At 59.8% G+C, this 26,345-nt stretch overlaps 2 protein-coding genes across 2 annotated transcripts; one reads left to right on the forward strand and one right to left on the reverse strand.

The window, feature by feature from the left end:
- Positions 1 to 752: 752 nt before the first annotated feature.
- REC8 (REC8 meiotic recombination protein) lies at positions 753 to 12,992 on the forward strand. Its single transcript, XM_014598867.3, has 18 exons — positions 753 to 1,970; positions 2,062 to 2,130; positions 2,331 to 2,473; positions 3,242 to 3,317; positions 3,529 to 3,643; positions 3,884 to 3,938; positions 4,383 to 4,456; positions 4,673 to 4,766; positions 4,850 to 4,898; positions 8,534 to 8,651; positions 8,732 to 8,860; positions 8,968 to 9,034; positions 11,332 to 11,450; positions 11,744 to 11,792; positions 11,875 to 11,941; positions 12,108 to 12,215; positions 12,584 to 12,690; positions 12,792 to 12,992. Exons 1-18 carry the CDS (start codon positions 1,915 to 1,917, stop codon positions 12,881 to 12,883), a joined length of 1,587 nt encoding a protein of 528 aa, XP_014454353.1. The 5' UTR covers positions 753 to 1,914; the 3' UTR covers positions 12,884 to 12,992.
- Positions 12,993 to 13,194: 202 nt separating this feature from the next.
- On the reverse strand, positions 13,195 to 25,860 carry IPO4 (importin 4). The gene is made up of 31 exons (XM_059730463.1): positions 25,719 to 25,860; positions 25,121 to 25,207; positions 24,949 to 25,028; positions 24,828 to 24,869; positions 24,469 to 24,598; positions 24,101 to 24,280; positions 23,582 to 23,647; positions 23,042 to 23,143; positions 22,679 to 22,762; positions 22,300 to 22,464; positions 22,018 to 22,071; positions 21,723 to 21,832; positions 21,242 to 21,350; positions 20,812 to 20,941; positions 20,548 to 20,661; positions 20,063 to 20,176; positions 19,294 to 19,417; positions 18,723 to 18,834; positions 18,386 to 18,513; positions 18,179 to 18,256; positions 17,909 to 17,966; positions 17,713 to 17,818; positions 17,416 to 17,609; positions 16,789 to 16,836; positions 16,072 to 16,197; positions 15,581 to 15,789; positions 15,184 to 15,316; positions 14,963 to 15,067; positions 14,491 to 14,560; positions 14,254 to 14,405; positions 13,195 to 13,622 (listed from the first exon to the last, which is right to left on the reverse strand). The coding sequence occupies exons 1-30, from the start codon at positions 25,785 to 25,787 to the stop codon at positions 14,275 to 14,277; spliced, it is 3,258 nt and encodes a 1,085-aa protein (XP_059586446.1). The 5' UTR covers positions 25,788 to 25,860; the 3' UTR covers positions 13,195 to 13,622; positions 14,254 to 14,274.
- Positions 25,861 to 26,345: the final 485 nt, after the last annotated feature.

Here is a 26,345-nt window from a genome sequence, read left to right on the forward strand (position 1 = left end):
AAAAATCATCATTAGTGAAGGAGGGGACATTTCTTCTGTTAACAGTGACATGTGTGGCTGGCTCTGTCCTCATGGCTAGAATTCATTGTTAACAATGGCAGAATTTAACCCCTCAGAAAGTAATTAGCAATGATGGAACACATTAATATGACTTTTGTGACAGTTAATTATGTTAGCAATAATTAGTGTTAAGATATAACTATAACCTAGTCGTACTCTTCATTTAAAGTAGTTATATAGGGTTTTTTTTCATTATATTTAGTAAGTGCATATAATTTTACTTTAATTTAGAATATTTTAGGTGATTTATTTATTCTTTTTCATCGTTGATTAAAGAGCTGAGCTTCTGCTGGTCTGTTGCTTTGTTAATTGGGTTGGTTAATTGTTCTAATTAAGATTCCTTACAGCCTTCTTTAGCTAATCGCGCTGATTTCTTACAGGTTTGTAAATATTCATGAGCCCCCGCATATATTAGCGTGTAGATAGGGTTTGCTTCTGAAGAGAGAGCGCACCAACATGTCTCGCCCCTCAGAAATTGGCGGGAAGCAGCCCTTCCCCGTGATTGGACAAGACCGGGGAGACCGGACTCTTCCCATTGGCTGGGTTCGGTGAGGTCACGAGTATCCCTGGAAGATTTCTAAGGCCGAGCAGGCGGAGTACCACGTGTTTCTGCTCTCTAGTCACTTATTGGCTGGGAGCTGCCAGGACCCCGTGCGGTCTCCGGGGCAGGCAGAAAAAACCCCACGTGGGCGCGCCAAGCTGATTGGCTGAAGTCCGGCAGCTCTGTGCAAACGGCCAAGGTCTCCAGGTAGAACGCCGATTGGCTGTGACGCGACAGAGCCGCCGGCAGGAGAGCGCGGCGATTGGCTGGGACCGCGCTATATAGCGGAGAGGCAGGCGACAGAGCTGTACCTTGTGCGCTGTGGGGCTGGGCGCTGGATCTCGTCATCCACCGGCTTCATTGATTAATTTAAATAATTAATCAGCAACGTCTTTAATGATTCGGCTGCGAATAATTAATTCCCACCGCCATTATCTATGTTAGCTTCTAATTAGCTTAACATTAGCATAATTCATTGTCTATTGACACCTACAGCAACACTAGTTTTGTTAATTACTTAATTTGTTAATTAGTATTGCTGATTAGTTAATCAACAATTCCCCTACTTGTTTTCCCATTAGCTGCTGTATTTGACTGGGGTCCCTGGTAGCCCTTATACAGCCGCTCTGTCTTGGCTTTTAATTAGTTAGCTGTTTATTAGTTCCAGTTAATTAATTTGCTTAAGTAATTGTCACTAATCCTCTCCTTGTTTATTGCTAATCGTCCTATTAACCTTTCAGCACTTGCTATTAATTGCCTTCTGTCTTAACGAATATTAATTGTTTGTTAACCCCTGTTGATTATCCCAGTTATGAACCCCTGTTAATTCTTGGGGTGCTGGGTAACTATTGTCACTCTTAAAAGTTTGTTATCTCTCATTTAGTATTGTGGTTAATTCTTCATTCCATCACATTCATTAATTAGTTATTGATGTGTTTGTATTAATATTAATATTCCTAATATTATTATACAAGGTTATTTAATGTTCATTTATAGCCCTGCTTGTTCCTAGTCTGCATCTTGAAGGAGCACATCTTGTCAGTTTAGCCCTTTTAAGTTCCAAAGTCCTCTCTTGCCTCCTTTTAATTAGCCTCAATAAGGCCAACAGCTTAATATTTAATATTCTAGTTCATTCATCTCCCCTCCACCTCATTAGGGGAGGGAGGTTTTAACTGTCTCCATTACTAATTAAAACCCCCACCAGTCACTTTTCACCCCTTTTTGGGGGTCTTTCCTGTCCTCATCATCCCCCGACCCGCTTTGCTAAGTGTTTAGTCTGGGTGTGGGCTCACTGGTCAACCTCATCGACTGCCATGTTCTACTACCCCAATGTGCTGCAGCGCCATAGAGGCCGCTTCGCCACCATCTGGTAATTACCCAGCTGGGGGGGCATGGGGGAGGGAAGGATGGGGGGAGGGGGTCTCTGGTGCCACTCCATATTAATGACCCATCTCCCCAAGGCTGGCGGCGACAGGTGGCACAAAGCTGGTGAAGAGGGAGTACCTGAAGGTGAACGTGGCCCAGACATGGTGAGTGGTGGGGATGGATGGATGGGACTCTGGGGATGGCTGAATGGATGGATGTTAGATGGAAGCGGTGGGGAGGGAGGGATGGCGAGGGGCTGTGAGGATGCTGGTGGGGGGTGTGGGGCTTCTGCCTGGGAGGGCTGCATAGGGTGATGGGTCTGGGCTGACACCGGTGTTGACCCCGCTCCCTCTGTCCATGGCAGCCAGGAGATCCTGGCGTTTGTGCTGGTGCAGGTGCCGCCCCCAGTGCCTGGAGCGCCCCGGCCCCGCTTCTCGCTCTACCTGTCAGCCCAGCTACAGTATGGCGTGGTGTGCGTCTACAGCCGCCAGTGCCACTACCTGATTGGTCAGTGCCCCCTACTCTCCTTGGGACCCCTCGTTACTCTCAGTACCCCCCCAGCCTCCTTGGAGACCCCTGTTATCTCTGGTGCCCTCCAACCTCTCTTGGGGGACCCCTCGTTGCTTCAGTGCCCCTCCTGCACCCATGCATGTGTGCCTACTACAGATTAGCTCAGCTGGGCTGCGGGGGAACAGTGGGGATAACCCCCTCAGCACCTTTACAGCCCATTACAGGGCTGGTAGCACTGAGGTGGGGGGGGAGAAGGGGGGCACCCTATGGGGCAAAGGTCAGCCCCCTGTGACCCCAAATAATTCTAGAGTGGAGACAGACCCCCCGCTCTCTGGCCCCCAGCTAGGCAAATGCTGCTCCCTGATCCTTGGCCTTTACCCCACTGCCCCAACCCTGTCCCCTGGACTGCATCCAGATTTGTGCCCTCTGGCCTTGTCCTGATGAGTGCCATATGCCCTCTGATTCCACACTGACATGTGATCCTGTGCCTCTGACCCTGCCCTTGACCTCCTGATGCCTCAGAGCAAATTCCGCTCTCCAAAATCTGGCCCCACATCCCTCCCCTCGCCCCACCAAGACCCCTGGCCCTGTGCCCTCTGACTCTGCCTTGGCTCCCCAGTGCCCCCATAGTAGATCCACCTCCCCTCCCATGTGACCCCATTTTTCTGCCTCCACCTCCTCTGAACTTGTGCCCCCTGATCCCACCATGCCTTCCTGGCTCAATACCTGACCCCACAGTGACCCCTGACCCCATGCTCCCCCCAGAAGAGATCCAGCAGACCCTGGAGCGCCTGCATCGCTCCCAGCAGCAGATCCGCATCGACATGGTCGACCTGGAGCAGTGAGTGGGGACCCCCCCACCCTCACCCCACAACTCCAGACACTGGCCAGGCCTGTGGGACATCACCCAGTGTCGTCCCCCCCAACTCAACCAGACCCTGGAGGGTGGGCAGAAATGGGAGGGGTGGGGTTAGGGGGCCAGAGGATGGGGATGGGTAGGGTGGGGGAAGGTGGATGGACCCCCCACCTACCTGCTTTGCCCCCCACACCAGGCCAGGGCTGCTGCTCCCTGACAACCTGGCAGCGATGGAAGCCCTGGAAGACGCACCTGAGCCCTTCTTTGGAGTGATGGAGCCGCCCTTGCCCAGCCCCCGCTGCATCCCCCAGGTACGGCTTCCCATTGTCTTAGATCAGGGAACCAGTGGGTCGTTGAGAGAGACAACGCTGGAGAGACGGGAGATGTCATTTTATTAATGTAAATTTATTCAGCAGACAGGACACACCCCATACCTAGAAATGCTCTCATTACTTTGCAAGCTTGGTGTGGAGGGGGGCAGATCCATAGCTATGGAGGGGGTGGAATGACTGGGGCTGGCAGTGACACCTTTCCTCCTCTGTTCCCCCCAGATCCGCCATCTCCTGGAGGCCCCAACGCCCGAGCGGCCTCTCCCACAGCCGCCCTGTAAGTGTGGCCCAGTCTAACCAGTGTCTCCAGTTCCCCCAGCCATGAGCCCAGCCACAGAGTGGGTCTCAGTTGCCAGGCCCCCCCAGACATGGTATGCCACAGCTTCTCAGTGCCACCATTCAACCACCACTTTGCCATCACTGGTGTCCTAGTATAACCAGTAACTCCTTTCCCAGTCAGACCACCATCCACCCACAACATAATCCCAGTCTGCCTGTACTACCACTTCTACTGCTAAGTCTGGTGTGGCTGGGTATCGGTGGTGTCCCGGTATATCCTGGAGCATCTTAAAGAGTCAGACCAGTAGCCCCCCCACTCTGCAGTGTAATCCTAGTCTGCCTAGTACCACCAGTTCTGCTCAACCCGGTTTGGGTGTCCATGCAGAGGTGCCCACAGGTCCCAGTTTCCTGGTGCTGTCCTGACTTCCCATTCTTCTTGCAGCCTCCCCACTCACAGTGTCACCTGAAGCCATCACCCTGAGGGAGCCCGAGCCCATCACCCTGCTGGAGATTGAGGTGTGGCTGGGGGTGGGGGGAGCAGGGACACAGGTGTCTGGGGGGTTTCCAGGCATCTGGGCAGGGAGGATGGAGGTCTCCCTGTCATCCAGGCAGGTTGGGGGGGTCCCAGGTGCCTGGGGGGTGTTTGAGGGGGTCCCAGACATTTGGGTGGGGGGAATTGGGGGGTTGCAAGGGCTTGGCCTGATGTCCCCCCCCCCTCCCCCACCACCACAGGGTGAGCAAGATCTGCCCGAGGTGACAGCACGGGAACTGGCCTTACTGGCACAGCTGGAAGATGAGGCCCTGCTGCCTCCCCCGCTCCCCCCTGGTGAGTGCAGGTTTGGAGTGGGGGGGAGCAGGGATCAGGGCTTCCCCTTTTACCTGGCCTGATCTCACCCCCTCTCCCCACAGAGCCCCCCAAGGAGCCCGAGGGACTTCCCCAGCCTTCCTCCCCCACCCGGTAAGCAGGGGCTAGAAGGTGTGGGGTCATGGGGGTGCTTACAGGGGATGTGGGAGGTTATGGGGGTTACAGGAAGCTTTGGGGAGATTATAGGGGGCTTCAGGGTGGTAATAGGGGCAGGGAGGTTACCAGGGGTTAGGTAGGAGGGTGAGAAGGGGTTAGGGGGTATATGAGTGGCTATGGGGAGTATGTGGGGAGTTAGGAGGGCATAGGGGTTGTTACAGGGAGCAGAAAAGTAGTTATGGGGGCATGGAGCAATTAGGGGGCTATGCTGGGGGTTATGAGGGTTATAGGGGAGTTAGGGGCCTATGGAGGGCATGTTGTAGGATATGTTGGGGGTGTCACAGGAGGCATGTGGCTGGTTTGGTTTGGAAGGGACCTCAGGTCACATCTAGTCCAACCCCTGCTTAAAGGACGATTCCCAACTGGATCATCCCAGCCAAGGCTTTGTCTACCCAAGTCTTAGAAACCTCCAAGGTCTGAGGTTCTCTGGTTAGCTTGTTCCAGCGCTTTACTGCCCTTCTCAGGAGAGAGATTTTTCCTAATATCGAACCTCAACTTCTCTTGCTGCAACTTTACCCCATTGCTCCTTGTTTTTCCATCTACCACCACTCTTTGGACCCACCCTGCAGATAGTTGAAGGATGCTATTAAATCCCCCCTCAGTCTTCTGTTCTCCAGACTAAAGAAGCCCAGTTCCCTCAGCCTCAGCTCATAAATCCTGTTTCCCAGCCCTCTAACCATGCTTGTTGCCCTCAGCTGGACTCTCTCCAATGTGTCCACATGCTTTCTATAGTGGGGGGCCCAAAACTGGACACAGGACTCCCTATGAGGAGAGACTGGGGCACCTGGACCTCTTCAGCCTCTGCAAGAGAAAGTTGAGGCGCGACCTTGTGGCTGCCTATAAGTTCATCACGGGAGCACAGAAGGGAATTGGTGAGGTTTTATTCACCAAGGCGCCCCCGGGGGTTACAAGAAATAATGGCCACAAGCTAGCAGAGAGCAGATTTAGACTGGACATTAGGAAGAACTTCTTCACAGTTCGAGTGGCCAAGGTCTGGAACGGGCTCCCAAGGGAGGTGGTGCTCTCCCCTACCCTGGGGGTCTTCAAGAGGAGGTTAGATAGGCATCTAGCTGGGGTCATCTGAACCCAGCACTCTTTCCTGCCTATGCAGGGGGTCGGACTCGATCTATTGAGGTCCCTTCTGACCCTAGCATCTATGAATCTATGTGGCCTCAGCAGTGCTAAATAGAGGGGGAGAATCACTTCCCTCCATCTGTTGGCAACACTTCTGCTAACACAGCCCAGGATGCTGTTCAAGGGCACACTGCTGGCTCATATTCAGCCTATTGTCCGCTGTAACCTCCAAGTCCTTTTCTGCAGAGCTGCTACACAGCCAGTCAGCCCCCAGCCTGTACTGGGGTGCATGGGATTGTTCCATCCTAAGTGCAGGACTTTGCACTTCTCCTTACTGAATCTCATGAGATTCCTTTTGGTTCAACCCTCCAATTTGTCTAGGTCACTGAACTCTAGCCCTACCCTCCAGCATATCTACTACTCTCCCCAGCTTGCTGTCATCTGCAAACTTGCTGCAAACCTGCCATCTTCCAGGTCGTTGATGAAGATATTGAACAAAATCGGCCCCAGGACCAACCCCTCGATACTGGCTGCCAACTAGACATTGAGCCATTGATTACTATTCTCAGAGCCCAGTGCTTTACCCAGTTTTCTATCCACCTTACAGTCCGTTCATCCAGTCTGCACTTCCTTAGCTTGTTTGCAAGAATGCTGTGGGAGAATCCCACATATCAGAATCTTTGTTTAAGTCAAGGTATGTTATGTCCATTGCCCTCCCCACATCCACAGAACCAGTCCTCTCATATTAGAAGGCAATTGGGTTGGTCAGGCATGACTTATCCCTGGTGGATCCATGCTGACTGTTCCTTATCACCTTTAAGTGCTTAGAAATAGATTCCTTGAGGATCTGCTCCATAATTTTTCCAGGGACTGAGGTAAGGCTGACTGATCTGTAGTTCCCTGGATCCTCCTCCTTCCCTTTCTTAAAGATAGGCACTATATTTTCCCTTTTCCAATTGTCTGGGCCCTTTCCTGATTGCTACAAATTTTCAAAGTTGATGGCCGTGGCTCTGCAATCTCATCAGCCACTTCCCTCAGCACCCCTGGGTGCATTGTGTTCAGCCCCATGGACTTGCATACATCCAGCTTTTCTAAGTAGTCCCTAACCTGTTTTTTCACCACTGTTGGCTACTCACCTTCTCCCCAAACTGTGCTGCCTGGTACAGTAGTCTGGGAGCTGCCTGTGAAGCTGAGGTGAAAAAGGCAATTGAGCACTTCAGCCTTTTCTGCATCCTCTGTCACTGGGTTGCCTCCCCCATTCAGTAAGGGATCCACACTTTCCCTGATCCTCCTCTTGCTACCGACATCCTTGTGGAAACCTTTCTTGTTACCTTCTTGCCCCTTGCTAGCTGAAACTCCAATTGCGCTTTGGCATTCCTGACTTTATCCCTGCATGCCCAAACAATGCTCTTATATTTTTCCCTAGTTGTTTGTCTAAGTTGCCACTTCTTATAAGCTTCCTTTTTGTGATTTAGTTTACTGAAGAGGTCCCTGCTAAGCCAAGCTGGTCTTCTGACATACTTGTTAGTCTTCCTGTGCATTGGGATGGCTTGTTCCTACACTCTCAAAAAGGCTTCTTTCAAGTACAGCCAGCTCTCCTGGAGTCCTCTCTCCCCCTCAGACTGGCTTTCCAGGGGATCCTGCCCATCAGTTCCCTGAGGGAGTCAAAAGTCTGTTTTTCTGAAGTCCAGGGTCCTTACTCTACTGTTCTCCATCCTTTCTTTCCTCAGGATCCTCAACTCAATCATCTCATGGTCATTGCTGCCCATGTTGCCATTCACTATTATATCCCCCACCAATTCATCCCTGCTTGTGAGCAGCAGGTCAAGAAGAGCATGGCCCCTAGTTGGCTGCTCCAACACTTGCACCAGGAAGTTGTCTTCAATACTCTCCAAAACCTTCCTGGGTTTCCTGTGCACTGCTGTATTGCCCTTCCAGCAGATGTCTGGGAGATTTGAAGTCTTCCATAAGAACCAGGGTCTGTGATCAGGGAAACTTCCTCTAGCTGTTTGAAGAAAGCCTCATCCACCGCTTCCTCCTGGTCTGGTGGTCTATAGCAGACCCCCGCCACCACATCCCCCTTGTTGCTGTCTCCAAAGACTCCTAACAGACCTGTGTCCAGTTCCATACTTGAGCTCTAAGTAATCATAGCTTTTACATCAAGCACAACTCCTCCTCCTCTTCTCCTGTCTCTGCTTCCACAGCAGTTGATATCCACCCGTGACTGTGCTTCAGTCATGCCAGCTCCCACCAAGTCTGTTATTCTGGTAACACTGTAGCTCCGGGACTGCATGACGACTTCCCAGTTTCTCCCGCTTGCATCCGAGGCTCTTAGCAGTCATGTGCAGGCACTGGCTGATTGCCCCTCTCTCAGGAAGAATGAGAAGAACTTACGGGGCTTTATGGGGGAGATAAGGGGGGCAGGCGGGAGGGTATGGGGGGCATACAGGATTACTGTGGGCAGGCCGGGGGACCTGACCTTCCCTCTTCCCCCACAGGCTGAGCCCAGAGCTCCCAGCTCCAGTTCCCCTGGAGATGAGCCCCAAACTGGAGCCCCACTTGCTACCCCCTGCCAGCCCCCCAGCCCCCCGGCCCCGGCCCCCGCCCAGCCCTGAGGTAAGTTTGGGGAGGCAGGAAGAGGCAGGGCAGGGTGCCCTCTGCTGGTGCCCGGCTGATGGTGCCCCCTGCCCCTGCAGCTGGAGCTGGAGGCCTACGAGCTGCCCCGGCGTGCCCGGCGTCAGCTGCTGTTTGACACAGAGACCCAGATCCCCCGTCATGAGCTGCAGCGCCAGCTACTGGATCCCCAGGTCCACTGCCAGCCTCTGGTGAGCACTGCGTAGTACCCAGGCATCCTCCCCATTCTACCTCCACCTTCTTGAGTAGGCAGAGGACCCAGGCATCTGGGTGGCTTATGCCAGTGCTGTTCCCCTAGGTGCTGCTGAAAGCCCCGGGCCTGAGGAGGCAGAGCCCCGCTGAGCTGCTCAATGCCCCCACCTATGGTGAGACCTGCCCCCTGCCACCTGCACCTCCTCCCCTCTGACCTGCTGTGACAGCTGCCGCACTCCAGGAATCCAGGCATCTGGGTGGGCAGAGTCCAGCCCCTTCCTCCCTGCCCTTGTGCTGGGAGTGGGAGAAAGTAGGCAGAGCCTCCCAGGCTGCCTCTGAGGGGCTGACAACCCCTGCTTATGCCCCCTGCTCATGACCCCATCCACACCCCACTGTTCATGCCCCTGCTGTTCTTGCCTGGCCACTCCTGCCCCCCCACAAATTCATGTACTTGGCTCCTCACTTCAGGCCCCCCAGCTTATAGCCCTGGTTCATACCGCCAGCTGATACCCTCTGTTGACTCCCCACAGCCCTGCCCTCCAGTGCATACCCCCATCCACAGCCTTCCATTCACCCCCCAATAATTCATGCCTCACTATTCTTGTCCCCCAGCCCATACCCCTACCATTCATACCCCACTGTTCAGCTCTGGAATCATGTCTCGTGTCGTTCATGCTCTCCCTGCTCGTGCTCTCTCATTCATTCCATCTCAGTCATGCACCCTCAACTCCTGTCACCCCCACATTCATGCCCCCCAGCTCATAACCCCTTCCTCTGCTCATGGTACCCCCCAAAGCTTCCCCCCCATGCACTTCAGTTTGTGCCCTGACAATTAATACCCCCTTTCATACCTATTTGTGCTCCTGCATTCAATGACATCCCACCCATGCCCGCCTCATATGACCCCTCATGCCTCCCCATTCATGCATCCCACTCATCCCCTGCCACTCGTGCCCCCCCACTTATGCTCCTCCTACTCATGCATCCCAAGTTTTGACCCCAATTCATGCTCCTACTCATATCCACCCCCATGCCCCACTCTTGCTTCAGCTCATGCCCCCACTCATGCTCCACTGGCAGGGGGTCGGACTCGATGATCCATTGAGGTCCCTTCTGACCCTAGCATAGAATCATCATAGAAGTAGGGTCGGAAGGGACCTTGTAGATCTTCAAGTTCAACCCCCTGCCTGGGCAGGAGGGAAACTGGGCTCAAGTGACCCTAGCCAGGTAGGCATCGAGCTGCTTCTTGAAGACCCCCAGGGTGGGAGCCAGCACCACTTCCCTTGGAAGTTGGTTCCAGATCCTAGCTGCCCTAACTGTGAAGTAGTTCCTACGGATGTCTAATCTAAACCTACTCTCCAACAACTTGTGGCCGTTATTCCTTGTTATCCCGCGGGGAGCTAGGGGAAACAAGGTCTCCCTCAAACCCTTCTGGTCCCCCCTAGTGAGTTTATAGACAGTCACAAGGTCCCCCCTCAGCCTTCTCTTGTGAAGGCTGAACAGGTTCAGGTCCTGTAGCCTCTCATTGTAGGGTCTGCCCTGCTGTCCCCAGATCATGTGCGTGGCCCTTCTCTAGACCCTCTCATTGATGTCCACATCCCTCTTGAAGTGGGGTGCCCAGAACTGGATACAGTACTCCAGCTGCGGCCTGACCAGTGTCACGTAGAGGGGGAGGATCACCTCCTTGGCCCTACTTGAGATGCACCTGTGGATACACGATAGGGTCCGGTTAGCCCTGCCAACTGTGACCTCGCATTGTCGGCCCATGTTCATCTTGGAGTCAGTGATGACTCCAAGATCCCTTTCTGCCTCCATGCTCTCAAGAAGGGAGTTTCCCATCTTATAAACGTGCTGCTGGTTACTACTGCCCAAGTGCAGCACCCTGCACTTGTCCGTATTGAAACGCATCCTGTTTTTGTTAGCCCTATGATAGCATCTGTTTTGTTAGCATCTATGCTCCACTCATTCATGCCTCCTCATTTATGCCCTGCCTCTCCATTCATGCCCCCACTCACACCCCCCATGCCTCATTTATGACCCTCCCATTATGTCCCCCATTAATCCCTCTAATGCATGCCCCTTCACTCATACACTCATCATACCCCCTACTTATGCCCCACCCGTTCATGCTCCTCTACTCATGCTCTCCTATTTGTGCAACTCATTCATGACCCCCATTCATCCTCTTCCACTAACACCTCCTCACTCACCCCCCTATACATGCCCCCGTTCATGCCCCATACTCATCCCCCACCATTTATCTCCACTAATGCCTGCCACTCTCACACTCCCATTCATGTCCCCCATTTATGACCCCCCAAATTCACCCTCCAATTAGTGCTTCCAACACATGCCCCCCTAGTCATACCCTCCATTCGTGCCTCCCCACTCATGCGTTTCCATTCATGTCCCAGTTCATGCCCTCTCATGGATACACCTACTTATGCCACACCAATTCATGCCCCTCCAGGCTGGATGCCCCCTGAGCTGCAGGAGTTGTGGCAGCGCTGCGCCCACTTGCAGCAGGTTGACTATGCAGGGCTGCGGGAGGCCGAGGAGCCTCGGGCCGAGCCCCCCAGTGAGCTTGAGGTACCAACAACTCCCACCCATTCCCCCTTACCCACAGCCCTAGAGCGGGGGGACTCTAGTATCCAGGAAGTCCCCTCCCTGCAAACCGCCCACCTCCTGAGGTTGGGGACCCAGGCATTCAGATAACCTGTGTCCCTCCACTCCCCACAATGCCTTTCCACAGCTGCGTAACCCAGGCACGGTTTCCACCCCACCAACCCCTGCCTTCCAAATTTCCTTCTCCTGCGGGGGGCCAAGACCCCTGATGTTTGGGCCACCTCCCCCCCAAGCATTGTTCATCCATGTGTCTGCAGGTGCTGCGGGAGGTGCTGGAGCCCAGCCTGCCACCAGCCGTGTCCTCAGGTGAGTGTGGGGGCCGTGGGGGGCACCCATGGGAGCTGGGGGCAGATCCCAGCTCATCTGACCCCCGTCCTCCCCCCTGCAGAGATCTCGCTGGAGACCACTGAGGAGGAGCCGGCACGGCCCAGCCTACTGCCCCCTGAAGAGCGGAGGTGAACCCCACCCCTGGCACACTCTAGTGCTCCCTATTCACCCCAGTGCCCCATGCTCCCCCCACCCCACCCCATTCACTTTCTCACCCCCCCACATACCCTAATGCCCCACACCTAACTCCCCCATCCCTGCCCATCCCTACTCACCTATCACTTGCCCCCCCAGGCTCCCCACAGAGGCCGAGGCGGTGCTGCCAGTGGTGCCCGAAGTGTCCGAGCTGACCCTGGAGTTGCCCCCTGACAAGGAGGCCCTCACCCTTGCCACCCTACACAGGTCAGCAGAACCCTAGGGTTCCCTCCCAGGTCTAGGACAGGGTTGTGTGGGGGGCTGGATGCCTGGGTTCTGCCCCTTCTGGCAAGGAGGGTTTGGGGATAGGGGAAGCCTAGAGCTGGAGGATTCTCCCCCTGCTTAGGGAGTGAGCACACAAGGGTCATGTAGACAGGCTGGGACCAGATGCCTGAGTTCTCTCCCAACTCAAAAGGTGGGGGGTGTCACTGAGCTTGGGAGTCCAGACTCCAGGTTTCCATCACCCCACACAGGACTGGGGGCTGCAGCCTGGATACCTGGGTTCTCTTGGAGGGCAAGGGATTTGTTGGTGGCCTGGGGGTCCCATCCCATTCTGTCTGCCTCTCCCCCCCAAGGTGGGTTGGGGCAGAGCTGGAGCGCATGACGTACGTGGACTTTGCTGCCCTGGTGCCTGCTGGGGCCTCACGGGCCATCGCCAGCCGTGTCTTTTCCTTGTGCCTGGGTGAGTGGGACCCAGGGGTGAGAGCAGGGACAGGAAGGGCTGGGGGGACCCCTAGGTTTGAGGGAGCCCTGTCACTCACCCCTGTTCCCCCCCCCTCCCAGATCTCTGCAGGCTGCAGCTGGTGCACCTGGAGCAGGCCCAACCCTATGGCCCCATCATGCTGTATCCTGGTGCCCGCTTCCAGCCCAGGTGACTGGGAGCACTGGGCAAACTTGTCTCCAGGGGCTTGCTGCTGTCCCAGGTGACACCCCACTCCCATTAAAGTGTTAGCTAACTGTTGCTGGTTCACAAGAGAACCCAGGTGTTCGGGTTCCACTCCCCACGGCCAGAAAGGAACCAAAGGGTCCGGGCTCCCATCTCCACCTCCTCCATCCACCCCTCCCTCCCCCCCCAAAACCAACCAACCCAGGAGCCCTGATGTCCTAACCCATCGTCCCCCACTCCCCTCCCAGCCCGAGGAGGGAATCCAGGTGTCCTAGGCCCCCAGAGACAATCAGAGATGGCTCAGCCAAACAAATTTATTGCCAAGTGCAACATCCAAACCAACAATCAACTGGGGAAGGGGGGGTATTGCTTGGTGGGGAACTACCCCAGGGGGAGGGCTTTGGCAAGACAGGCAGGCCCCCTTTTTACAGTTGATTAGTGGGGTAGCAACCGTCTAAAGGGAAGGAGGGAGCTACAGGCAACGAGCCCTGCCCCCCGCCCTCCCACCCAATGTCTGGGACCCCAGGACCAGGCTCCCCTTGGCATAGACAGACTGTGCTGACTGTAAGCAAAGTCCTCCATGACCAATGCCAAGGGCAGGGGGAGGGGGAAGAGGAACAAGTAAACCAGGTGTTACAGGCAGATCAGAGCCCCATGCCCTGGCTCCTTGGGCCTGCAGCAATGACAACAGGCGGAGGAGGCTGTTGCAGCCACACTGGTCCTGCGACCTGTGGAGATGGGCAGGAGGTACAGGCAGTGCCACAGAAGTGGCCAAGGAAGGGGGGACATGCGACAGGCTGACATGGAGAACGTGGGGGGACAGACTACAGGTAGACATAGGGAGGACATGATACAGGCAGACATGCAGGGACGGGGGAGGAGACGGGAGTACATGAGATGACACAATACAGACACACACACACACAAGGGCACGGGCATGTTACAGGCAGACAAGGGGAAAATGGGGGAGATGCACACTACAGACTGCCACAAAGGAGAACACAGGGAAGATGTGCTACAAGTGGACATGGGAGGCATGTGGACATGCAATGGAAGGACAGAGTGGGGGGAGGGATATGCAGACATAGGAAAACACGGAATGGGGAGGGAAGAGGGGGCGTGGACGTGATGCAGGCAGACACAGGAACAGAATGCACCACAGGTGAGAACATGAGGGATGTGCCACAGGCAGCCATGGGAGGTACATAGATATGCTACAGGGGAAGGACATGGAGAGACATGCTACAGGCGGTCTTGAAGGACACCCAGGGTCAGGGGGGACATGAACACGCTATGGGAGAGCATCGGGGAGGACGGAGGACACCAGGACATGGGTGGGGGGGAAGAGGCATTACTCACCTGTGGGGCAGTGGCAGCAGCTCAGGCAGGTGCGAGGGCCTGGCGCAGGCGGGCGATGGCCTCAGGGGGCTGGGCCTGCAGCGCGGCCTCTAGCTCGGGGCGATGACGGGTGGCCAAGTCCTGCAGCAGCGCACACAGGCCCTGCCCCTCCTCTGCCAGGGGAACATGGGAGTCAGTGTAGAGCAGTGCCCAGGGAGTCGGGGGGATGCACCCCCAGGAGGGGGGGTTCATTCTTACCTGGTGGTAGGTGCTGGGAGCCCAGGACAGCACCACTTGCCCGCACCACCTCAGCCACGTGTGGCTCCAGCTAGGAGGAGTGTGGGGGGGAGGCCTGAGTCGGAGGCCCCAGGCAGCCAGCCCCAGAGACTGCCCCCCCCAGGCACCCTCTAAAGCCCCAATAGAGACTCCCAAATCCCCCTCCAACCCCCCAACCAGCTACAGACACCCCAATGCCCCCTCCTAGATCTCCACAGATGCCCCCCCCACAAACACCAATGCACCCCTGGACCCTTATACATACCCCAAGACCCTCTCTCCGCAGGCCAGCAAGCGCTGCTCCCAAGAACCTCCCACAGCCCACAGACAACCCCAGGGAGCCCCCCCTGCCCCCAAAACCTCCCCATGGCCCTGCACCTCCAGGCTAGCTGGAGCCCCGGCAGCCTGATGCCCCCACTGGCCCACGGGGAGGGGGGGCAGTGGGTGTCATCACCTGGTGCGGCTGATGCTGGTGCAGGGCGCAGAGGCAGCGCACCACAGTTGGCGTCTCCTCTAGGTCCTCGGACAGTGGCAGGCCCCCCAGCAGCACTGGCACCACCTGCCCAGGCACTCATCACATCAATGCCCCGCTACAACCGCACCCCCCAGTGCCCCCTCAATCCCCACCCCCGCACCTCCCACTGCCCCAGGTCCCTCCGCTGCCCGCGGGCTCACCTGGGCCAGGGGCACAGCCTGGGGCTGGGCAAGCACCAGGCGTGCCAGGGCCCCGCAGACGTTGTCACGTACACGGCCGCCTGATTCACGCACCCACAGCGCACCCAATGCTGCTAGCACTGCCCCGTAGAGTCTGCCTGCTGTCAAGGAAGGGACCGCCAAGCAGAACCTCCCTCCAGCACCAGGCCCTACCCCTAAGTCCTCCAGACCTGCCACAAGTACCCTGCCCCTCCCCCACACCCCAAGGCCCTCTGGCCATGGTCCCAGACCCTACCTCCGCTCCCAGGCCCCTCAACCCCCCCCAAAGGTAGTCCCACCCCTTGCCCTGCCTCCTAGCCTTGCCCTTTTGGCCCCTAGCCCCACCCCTGCCTCCAGCCCCACAGGTGGGTGAGGATACGGGAGGGCAGCGCTGGGTGCGGCCTCGGCCATCTTGCCCAGGGCGAAAGCAGCGTTGCTGCGCACCTCGGGGTGGGCGTCGTGGGCAGCAGCCAGCAGGGCAGGCACCAGGCGGGGCAGGAAGGGTGCTGCTGCTCCCCCCAAGCCCCCTAATGCCTCTGCCAGCACCCCTGTGCCTAGTGACCGCTCTGCCACCCCACTGCTCGGCTTCTGGGGGAAGGGAGAAGGGAGGCATTCAGTGCTAGGACACGGGGTCCTACAGTGGTCAGGGGTCGACACTGAGGTCTCAGGCTTCTGGAAGCCCAGTGTTCGAACCCTGGGGTCCTACAGGGCAGGGCAGGGCGAACTACCCAGGCACCTAGATCCCACAGCGGAGCACTTGGGTGCAAGGCCTTGCCCGGACATTTGGGTTTCTCAGTGTAGAGCAGGTGGGTGAGGTGACCCAGGCACCTGGGTTCCATGGAGGGGGGGGATGGAGAGGGGCACACTAACCAGCTTGCTGAGCAGCAGGGGCAGGAAGCCAGCGAAGTAGGGGGCAAAGGCATCACCCCCGGCAGCTACGGCAAGGGCTGGGATCACCTCACCCGCGTACTCCTCCAGCATTGCATCGTACTCGGCCTGGAGTGAGTGGGGATGGGGTTGTCAGTCCCAAGAGCACCGCTGCGGGAAGATTGCAGCCCCCAACCCAGCCCCAGCAGCCCTTAGGACGTGCCCTCCTTCCCAGAGCTGGGAGAGAACCCAGGCAGCCAGCCCCCTACCCGCCTCTGCGCAAGCCCAAATACATTTGCATATAGTCAGTAAAAAACAACAACAAAATAACTGAAAAGGTCTGTCAGTAAAAAAAAGGCCAAATAAACTGATCCGTAAAAAGTGGGCGGTAAGGCTGGCGAGAGGGACTAAAGCAGGAAGCGGATTATGGCTGGAGTGGCGTAAGCCTGGTAGGACAAGGCAATGGGGCAACAAATGGAGGTATCAGGGGGTGCGAGGGTAGGAGAACCCTGTGCGGGTGCCATAGACATGTCGCAGACACAGATGACTGTTAGCAACCCCCCTAAACGTGACCCCGAAGCCTTGTCATGGCTGCCAAGCACCTGGCACAAGGGACTGGCTTGCATCACATACAACACGGGTCAACAAGATCAGTAAGAAGGCTCTGTGGTAGTGTTGCAGACATGGGAAGAAGCCCCAGCGCTGATGCGCAACACTCACCTGCTCCTCGTCGTCATCATCATCTTCATCTGCCTCCTGGCAGGCTGTCTGTGTGGGGGAGCGGAGAGGACTGTGAGCTTCCCCCACTGGCAGTGCCCCCATCACCCTAATTCCTAGGCCCTGAGCTTCCTCTAACAGTGCTTCCATTGCCCTCCAGGCTGTGAGCTTCCCTTGGCAGTGCCCCTACCCCCCCAAACTGTGAGCTTTTTCTAAGTGCCCCCACATCCCCTGCCCCAGGGTGAGCTTCCTTTAACAGTGCCTGCACTGCCCTGCCAGGCTGTGAGCTTCCATACAGCAGTGCCCCCATCCCTGTCCAGCAGTGCCCCCACCCCTGACAGGTCCCCCACCCTCCAGGCTGCAAGCTTCCCCTAACAGTGCTTCTACCCCCCACCCCCAGGCTGAGAGCTTCCTTTAACAGTGCCTTAACACCTCCCCACAAAGGCTGCAGGGTGCCCCTACCCCCAAGCTGCATGCTTCCGCCCCAACCTAGGCTGTGAGCTTCCTCTAACTGTTCCCATTGTTCCCCCCAGGCTGTGAGCTTCCTCTAACAGTACCCCCACCACCTTGAGACTGCGAACTTCCTCCTAGCAATGCCCCCAGATGGACCCCCCCCCATACCCAGGGTACCTTGCGTTCGAGGACATGACGGATGAGCAGGCAGATGTCGGCCAGACGCCCAGGGTCCTGCAGCGCCTCCTGCTGGCAGCTGCGCAGCACCGTACCCAGCGCCTCCAGTGCTGCCATGGCCCCGCTGCGCTCCCGCTCTTGCCGGGCGGCACGGGCCAGCGCCGGCACTGCCTCAGCCAGCACCTGGTCTCGCGCTGAGGGAGGGGCATCAAGCTGTGAGCTTCCTTCAGCAGTGCCCTCAGTATAGGGGGTCGGGGGGGAGGGCTGCAAGCTTCCCCCAGAAGTGCCCTGTCTCACCAGTGCGGGGCGGGGTGGGGGCCTGTCCCTTGCAGAGCTGATGCAGAGCGACACACACCTGGGCCAAGGTCTCACAGGCCGCCTTGCGCACGTTCACGTGCGGGAACTGGGGGGCAAGGGTAACAACACATGAGGTCAGAGGGTGTGGCCAGGTCAAGCCCCACCCCCTACTGCCCCCCATCCTGCTCCCTTGTACCTCCAGAAGCCCGAGGACCTCAGGGAAGCAGGCATCCAGGTAGGGCAGGAAGGAGGCACTGGGATAGACACATAGATGCGTTAACACGGGGCAGCTTGTGGCCCCGCCCCCCAGCCACAAGCCCTGCCCTCTCAAGCCCCCCATACTCCCCCCCAAAACTCCCACCCCCAAGTCCTGCCTCCATCCCCAGGCCCAGCACCAGTCTCCAGGCCACACTCCCCAGACGCACCCACCCAAGCCCCACCCCTCAGGCCCCAGCCCCGCCCTCACCTGGCATTGGCTGCGATGTCGCCCAGGGCAGCGCAGGCATCCTCCTTCTCGTCCACATAGGCGCTGCTCACGTTCAGCCTGGGGGCGGGGCAGGGTCAGGGGAGCTTTGGCTGCACCCCTGAAACCCCGGCCCTGCTCCCATTATCCCTGTCCTGTCAGCTCTGCCCTGCAAGACCCAAGCCCCACCTCCCACCCTGCCCTTCAGACCCCACAAGCTCCTCGTCCTCCTCCTCGTCCTCATCTTCGGGGCCTTCATCACCCTCCACCTCAGCCTCCTCCTCCTCTTCCTCCTCCTCCTCGAAAAGCAGGAAGGAGCCCTGGTCCCCGGCTGGCACCTGGAGGACAGGGCAGAGATGACATACTCCACCTCCAACCTCAGGCCCTGCCCGCCTCAGGCCAGGCCACCACTGGGGGAAGCTCACAACCCATGACCCCCCCCCCCTCCCCACCCTTCCAACTCACTAAGGGCACTGGTGGGAGCTTACAGTCCCTGACCCTTCACCCCGAGGGCACTGCTGGGGGAAGCTCACAGCACTGCACTCACCACAAGGCCCTCAGTGGAGCGCAGGGCACGCAGCAGCAGGGCGGTAACCTGGGGCAGGTGGGGGGCCAAGCCCTCGCCCAGTGTAGCTGACAGTGCCCCCAGCAGGCTGTACCTGAGGGGAGGACAAAAGCTGTCAGAGAGGAGGGACAATCTGCGCAGGCTGGAGATCAGGAGCCAGCACAGGGATCCTGGAGGGAGCAGGCGACTTCCCTGGGGGTCCCTAGGGAAGGGACAAAGAGGTCCTGGGGGGATGGGGTAGGAACAGGACCCCTTATTGGGTTCCTCGGGGGGTGGGAGGGGGGGAGGAGAGGGCAGGGTGTGTCCCAGATGGTCCTTAGGGGCTGGCAGGTCAAGGAGTCTCTGGAGGGGAGGGGGGCAGGCAGAAGGATCCACAGGGTTCCCAGGAGGTGAGAAAGGATCAGGGGTTTATGGGGGCCCCCAGGGACTAGGGCAGAGAGGGGGGAGTCCTGGAGATGGAGGAGGCTGGATAGGAGGGCTCCTGGGTTTTTTCGGAAGTGGGGCAGGGCGGAGGGAGCAAGGGGGAGGTCACAGGGGTGCAGGGGACACTCACGCGCAGCGCCGCAAGTCGGGGTCATCGGGGGCCTGGGCCAGCCCCAGCGCCAGCTGGCAGGTCTCCTCAGCCAGGGGCCCGAAGGCGGCCGGGCCCAGCGCCCGCACCAGCGCCCCCAGTGTCTCTACCGTGGGGAAGGGGGGTGGCAGAGTCAGTGGAGATAGGGGGAAGGACAGGTGGCATCCCCTGCCTGGCTAACTCAGGGGCTGCTGGGGGCAACAGCCAGGCGGGGGCACGGGGAGAGCCCATACGGGCTCGCCATTACAGGGGGACAGGGGGGCTTGGGGGGGGGGTCTCTGTGGGATGGCAGGGGTCATGGGGGTCAGGCATCACATGCAGACAGGGCATGGGGGGGCAAAGGTCAGGAATTGCTCACCAATGATTTGGACCTGCATGGGGCAGAGGATCTATGGGGTTGGGGGTCATGGAAGAGGGGTCAGGGTTCACTCACTGATGACCTGCCCCTAATTGCAGCAGAAAAGCTCTGTGGAGCTAGAAGGAGGTCATGCAGGGTCAGAGGTGAGGGATCACTCACAGACAGCCTGCACCTGGATGAGATGGGGGTTGTGTATGTTTGGGCACTTCTAGGGTGGGGGGTGTGATGTCAATGGAGGTCAGGGGTGACCCCCAACAGCCTAAAACCTGGATGGACAGGGACAGGCAGAGGCTGAGAGTCACTCATTGCCAGCCTGCACTGGGATGGGGCACAGGAGACTTCCTGCAGGGGTGCTGGGAGGGGCGGGAGTGCAGGGGGTCAGAGGTCACTCACCAACAGCCTGAACCTGGATGGGGCGCAGGTCGGGGCGGGCAGGCAGCAGCAGGGGGCGCAGCTGGTCCAGCAGGGCAGGGAAGTAGGGCAGGAGGGCACCCTGCGCGGCTGAGGCTGCGGACACAGGGTGGGGCGGGGGGCCCGCAACTCAGTTTCTCCATCCCAGGAATGAAGTAGTTAATTCCAACCCGCCCGCCCAGCGCCCCCATCCTCAAAGAGGGGCAGGTTCCAGCTTCCAGCCCTGTCCCCCCACAACAACCTGCGGTCCTTGATCAATAGTGGGAGGAAGCAGCCGGGACTCCTGGGTTCCCTAAGGAAATGGGGGGTGAGGGAAAGAGGGGGTAGGGCCTGGATGCCAGCATCCATGGATTAGGCTCAGCAGGGACAGGAAATGTCCCAGATGCCAGGTAGGGAAGGGGTGTCCCGGACACCAGGGTTCCTTGGGGTTGAGAAGGAGCCCAGATACCGGGGTCTGTGACACTCACCGATGGCCCCCAGGGTGCTGATGACAAGCTCCTTGGTGCGGGGGGGGGCGTTGCCACGCAGGGTGCCCAGCACGTGCTCCATCAGGCCTGGCAGGAATGGCTCGATGCCAGTACCTGGTGGGGGGGGGGGGGGGGGGGCAAGGTGGCATCACATCAGCCCTGGACTCCTGGGTTTCTCTGGGCAGTCATGGGGGGAAATTGGGGGGAAGAGGGTCCCAGACACCTGGGTCCCCCATGCAAGCACTGATGGAAACGGGAACTGACCGAGGCTCTCGAGGAAGTTTTCCAGGGCGTAGTAGGCTTTGGCCAGGTGGGGGCCGCGCCCTGGCTCCACCGTACCCAGGTGGGTCTGCAGCAGTGGCAGCACGTCGCCCGCAAAGGCTGCGATGTCCGGCTGGGGAGCCCAGGGGGTGCATCAGAGGAGGGCACGGCCCCCCCAGGCCCTGCCTCTGACCACAGCCCTTGTCCTTATCACGCTAAACCCTGCCCATCTGCCCCACAGGCCTCACCTCTATTGCCCTTCGGCCCCGCCCCCTCACTGACCCCATAAACTGTGCCCCATCTCCCCAGCCGCACCCCACTCTGACCCCATCTCAGCTCCACCCCTATTGCCCAAGCCCTACCTCACAGGCTCCACCCCCACACCACCACTCTGCTCCATTAAGCCCTGCCTCCTTCCTCAGGCCACACCCACCTGGAGGTTCTCAGAGAACTGGCCCAGAGCGAAGAGCGCGGCCCCCCGCACTGCGGGGCTGGCGTCACCCAGTGCCCGGCACAGCACACCCAACAGCTCCTGAAGGTGCCTGTGGGCAGGAACAGGACAGGGTAAAGGGCACCCCCAGCCCCCACATCCTAGCATTGCAGGGGTGGGGCACCAGGGACTCCCCGACCTGGCCCCACCCCCGACTTCCCACCCCAGCAAGCAAGAACCATGTGTCCGCCCCAGAGTATCCCACCTACCTATCCAAGCCCCACCCCTTCTAGCCCTGCCCCCAGGGTGCCCCACCTACCCATCTCATGCCCCAGCTTCTCCAAGCCCTGCCCCCAGGGAGCCCTGCCTTCCTACCCCAAGCCCCACCACCTCTCCAAGCCCTGACACCAGGCCCCACTAGAAGCCCCACGCCCAGGGTGTCCCAGCACCCCGCCCCCAAACCCCTCCTCCTAGGAGCACATACCGGGAGCGGATGTGGTCACCACAGCCCTCAGCCAGCACGGCGAGGCACATGAGTGCGGCCTTGCGCTGGTACGGGTCCGCGCTGCCCAGCGCCCCCTGCACTAGTGGCATCTGGGGGGCATGGACATACGGGCATTGTGGGGGCAGGCAGGCAGACGCAACCCCCAAAACCACCCCCCTAAAACCTAGGCAGCCTCACACCGCTCCCCACCCCTGGGGATGGGTGCACTGTTACCCGCTGGCCCCCAGCCCAGAGGGCCCCCGCCCTCCGCGGACAGACAGATGTCCCCGCTCACCAGGTGCGTGAAGAGCTTCTCGGGGGGCAGGTGCAAGGCCAGCATGTCAATCACCTGGGGGGCAAGCAGGGATTGGGGTCAGGGGGAGTACAGGCTCTGCCCAATCCATCCTGGCACTGCCCCCAAAAACCCGATACCCCCAGCCTCACCAAGCCCTGCCCCCAAGCTGGGCCCCATCTCCAGAGCTCCCCAAACCCAGCCCCACCCCCAATCCCTGGAGCTCCGCCCATCTCGCACCCCTGCAGTACGCTGGGAAAGAGGAAGCCTGGCAGTGGGACTGACCTGAGCCGCAGCATGCTTGGGCGTCTGCAGGCCCAGCCCCCCATCAGGGTCCTCAGCATCCTCGTCCTCATCCTCAGGGTCCACGCGCCCAGGAGGCGGTGCTGCGCTCAGCACTGGGAACAGTGCCCCCAGCACCACCGGCACCAGTCGCTGTCGCACCAGCGCCTGGGGGGGGAGGGGGGGGTGAGACCCCACCCCTTCCATTAACAGGGAAAGCCCCGCCCCCTGGCCAGGCCATGCCCCCCTTGCCAGGGACAGCCCTGCCCCCATGCCAAGTAGCAACCCCCCCCCTCCCCCCAGGCCCTGCTGCTTTGCCAAAGACAAACCTGCCCCACAACCAGCCCAGCCCCCACGGCCACCCCCTGCCCCTGCCTGTTACCTTGCCCTTCAGCTTAATGAGAAAGCTGATAGTGCCCAGGGCCTTGACCCGCACAGCATCCCCCAGCGCTTGATCTGATGCCACCTGTGGAGAAGGGCCAGCTTGAGCCCAGACTCCTGGGTTCCTTGGGGGGGGCAGCTGCCCTGGATGCCTGGGTTCTTTCACAGGGGGTGGGCAGAGGGGGAGCTGCCTGGGATCCCCGAGTTCCCTCACCCGAGTGGGAGGAGACTGTGCATGCGGAGCGGCACAGCAAGAATGGGGTCTGGGCTAACTTGGAGACCTGGGTGCCCAGGCAAAGAGCACTGCATTCTGGCCCCATCCGGACGCCTGGTTTTGCTGCAAAGTGGCTGCCCCCCCACTTACCTCCAGGCAGAAGCCAACAACCTCCGAGAGGTGCGGAACGATGATCGCAACCTCAGTCTCCATCAGCTCGTCGAAGACCTCCATCGCCTCACTGGCCTGGGCCTGGCACGCCAAGCACACGCCAGGTCACGCCAAACCCCACCCGCCCCAGGTTGCAGGGGGTGCTACGCGCCTCCACATGTGACCTGTCAACATGTCAAGGACATGCCAGAGCCGCACCGACCCCCAATGAGCTTGTGCTGAGTAATGTTATAAGGTGCATATGCCAATCAACATGCCAAGATCATGGCAAGCCCCACCCACACCATGCAGGGGAAAGGGGCAGCATCTCTACACATGACCCCACCAACATGCTTGGCCTCCCCCCCCGGGGTCCATGATCACCCAGTAATGACCCTGAGGTCATGCCAAACCCCACCTATTCCAGCATGGAACATGCCTCTTCCATGACCATGCCCACATGCCAGAATCACTGGCACATCCCACTAGCTATGTGAGACAGGAAATGCCACCCCCCCCACCCCGATGCCCCTCACCCACCTCATTAACGGGGATGAGCTGCTTGACGGCTGAGATGATCTTGGGGATTAGGGATCGGGTGAGGTTCTGGGAGATGAGAAACGGGTGGGGGGGTGAGGAGGGGTGGAAGCAGCAGGGGGGCACCCCAGGGCCCAAAAGAGGGCACGGGGGTGGTTAGGGCAGATAAGGGGGGGGGGCAGTGCCCACTACTTGCAGGTCAGGGCACACACAGGGGACCATGGATCCCAGGGGAAGGGAACTGGGGGCACAGAGAGCAGAGACGAGTGTTCCCCAGGGGTGGGAGGGGGGCATCACCAGGGGATCATGGCTCCTAGTGGGGCAATGGGGGTGCACAGGTGCAGAGCTGGGAGGTGCTGCCTCCTGCTGAAGGACAGGGCACTTCCAAGGATACCATTCCAGGGGGGGGGGGAGGGGTAATGGGGGCAGCTTCCCTGGGGAGGGCACTGCAGGACCTCCCGGCCCCGGGGGGTGGGAGTGTGGGGGGTGCCCAGCACCTCGGAGATGTGGGGGGGCACTCACCAGATGGTCAGAGCCAAGGCTGGGCGCCATGGCAGCCAGCGCACGCAGGCAGTAGTGCAGGGCGCCAGGAGAGCTGGGCTGTGCCAGCACACGGTGGCAGAGGCGCAGCAGTGCCAGGCAGTGTGGGGCCAGGGCCTCGGGCGCTGCCTCCAGCGCTGAGCTCAGCACCAGCAGCGACACCTGCCCCGGGATGGGGGGGTGAGGCCAGGGGGCTGGAGCTCTGCATGCCCTGCCCCTCACAAGTGGCTCTGTCCTCCACCACCGGTACACACCCTGACATCCCAGCCCACTCCAAACCTTGACCCCCACAACAGCCCAAGCCCCACCCATCTCAGCCCCGCCCACAGTCCAGCACCCCACCATCCTACCTCTGCGCGCTGGGGCTCGGGGCCTAGCGCCCCCTGCTGGATAAAGCTCAGCGCCTGGGGCCAGCCAGCCACACCTCCCCGGTGCAACAGCAGGGCAGCCAGCTGCGCCAGCGCCACCAGCACCGCATGCCTGTGGGGAGGCAGGATGCAGCCTCAGTTGTCCCCCCAAGCCTCTCCCCCATGCCTGGGGCCCAGAAGGACTGGGGGGGAACGGGGACTCCTTCTCACCCCCCTCCTCCAAAACAGGATCACCTGGGCACATGGGGTCTTTGCCCAGAACCAGGGGGCAGACCCCACCCCATAACAGGTGGGGCCAGAGGGTTTGGGGTGGGGCCAGGGGTAGCTCCACCCCCACTCACTCAGTCTCCTGCTCCAGGGCTTCCAGCACCAGCGTCTTCAGCCTGGAAAGGGGGGGGGGTTGAGTTTAACCCTTCATGCCCCAGCTCCCAAACCCTACCCCCACAACTCCTGGGCACCCACCTCTCCTGCTCGGGGGGTGGCAGCTTCTTCCAGACCCGGGTGAGACGCCGGCGCGCTAGGACGGCTGCGAACTGCCGGATCTGGGGAGAAGCACAGGGGTTCAGCCAATGAGGGGGCCCAAGGGGGTCAGGACACCTCCCCAGAGTGGTGGGGGTGGGGAAGGGGGTCTCACCTGGGGGCTGGGGGAGTTGCGCAGCACGTGGCAGAGCAGGGCCAAGGCACCCGGGTGCCGGAAGGCCTCACGCAGCTGGACTGTGGCCTGGGGGAGCGGGGCGGTCACTGTCCCACTGTTCCTGGAGCAGACCCCCTCCCACAGGAAGGATCCATACCCCTGAGCCCCCCCTCATGCCTGGGTTCCCAACGTCAGGCTCCAGCCCCTCCTGTGCTCCAGCAAGGACCCAGGTCCAAGACCCGCATGCCTGGATCAACCCCCCCAGCAGGGACACCAGCCCCTGCCTCAACTCCCAGATGCCTGGGTTCCTGGATCTGGGCCAGCCCACTCCCCCTTCACCCGGCCAGGGAGCCAGCTCTGCTCCCCCTGCTCGCACACCTGGGTTCCTAGCCCGGACCCCAGCCCAGCACCGCCCTCCACTGCTGCCCCGGACAGCACCAGCCCCCTGCTCACCTCAGCAAAGACCCAGCCTGCCCCCCGCCCCGCCCCACACCTGAGTTTCCAGACTGGTCCCAGCAGAGGCCCAGCTCCGCTGCCCTCCCACCCCGCCATGCCTGGGGGTCTGGAGCAGGCGCCCCTTAGCCCCCGCCCCGCGCACCCGCTGGATGAGGCCGGTGTCGGGCTGCAGGAGGTCTCCCAGGACCCGCTCCAGCCCCGCGGGCTCCATGGGCGGGCAGCGGCGGCGGCCCCCGACACACACGTGCGGAGCAGGCGAGACGCCGTTTCCGGGGGCCAGAGCGGCCGCGGCGGGAGGATTCCCAGGTTAACCCCTTCGGCGCCGCCCCCGGCAGCACGGACGCCGCGGTTCTCTCCCTGGCTCTACCAGATGGGGGAGGGGGGGGCAGACAGCCGGGGTCTCCCCCTGCGCCCAGGGGTGCGGGGCGGGCCGGGCCGGGCCGGGCGCGGCGCGGAAGAGAGACACGCTTTTTTTCTTAATAAACTTTATTCTGAGCTTGTAAAAAGAAGCCAGCTCCCCGCCCCGCCCCTTCCCCGGCCGCTCGCACCCGCCCCTGCGGCAGGACAGAGATCTGTAGGTGGCGCCGAGATCCACCCTCCTCCCCGGGATCCGCTCACACGAGGATCTTTCTGGGTTATCTCCCCAGCCCACCTAGATGCACAGAGGGATCCTAATGACACCCTCCATCCAGGCAGGGATCCACCCCAGCCCCCGCCCGCAGATCCCACTCCCCGCCACTCCTCCCTCGGGGATCAGGTGAGGCAGCAG

Source organism: Alligator mississippiensis, chromosome 7 (assembly GCF_030867095.1).
Source record: "Alligator mississippiensis isolate rAllMis1 chromosome 7, rAllMis1, whole genome shotgun sequence".
NCBI lineage: Eukaryota > Metazoa > Chordata > Crocodylia > Alligatoridae > Alligator > Alligator mississippiensis.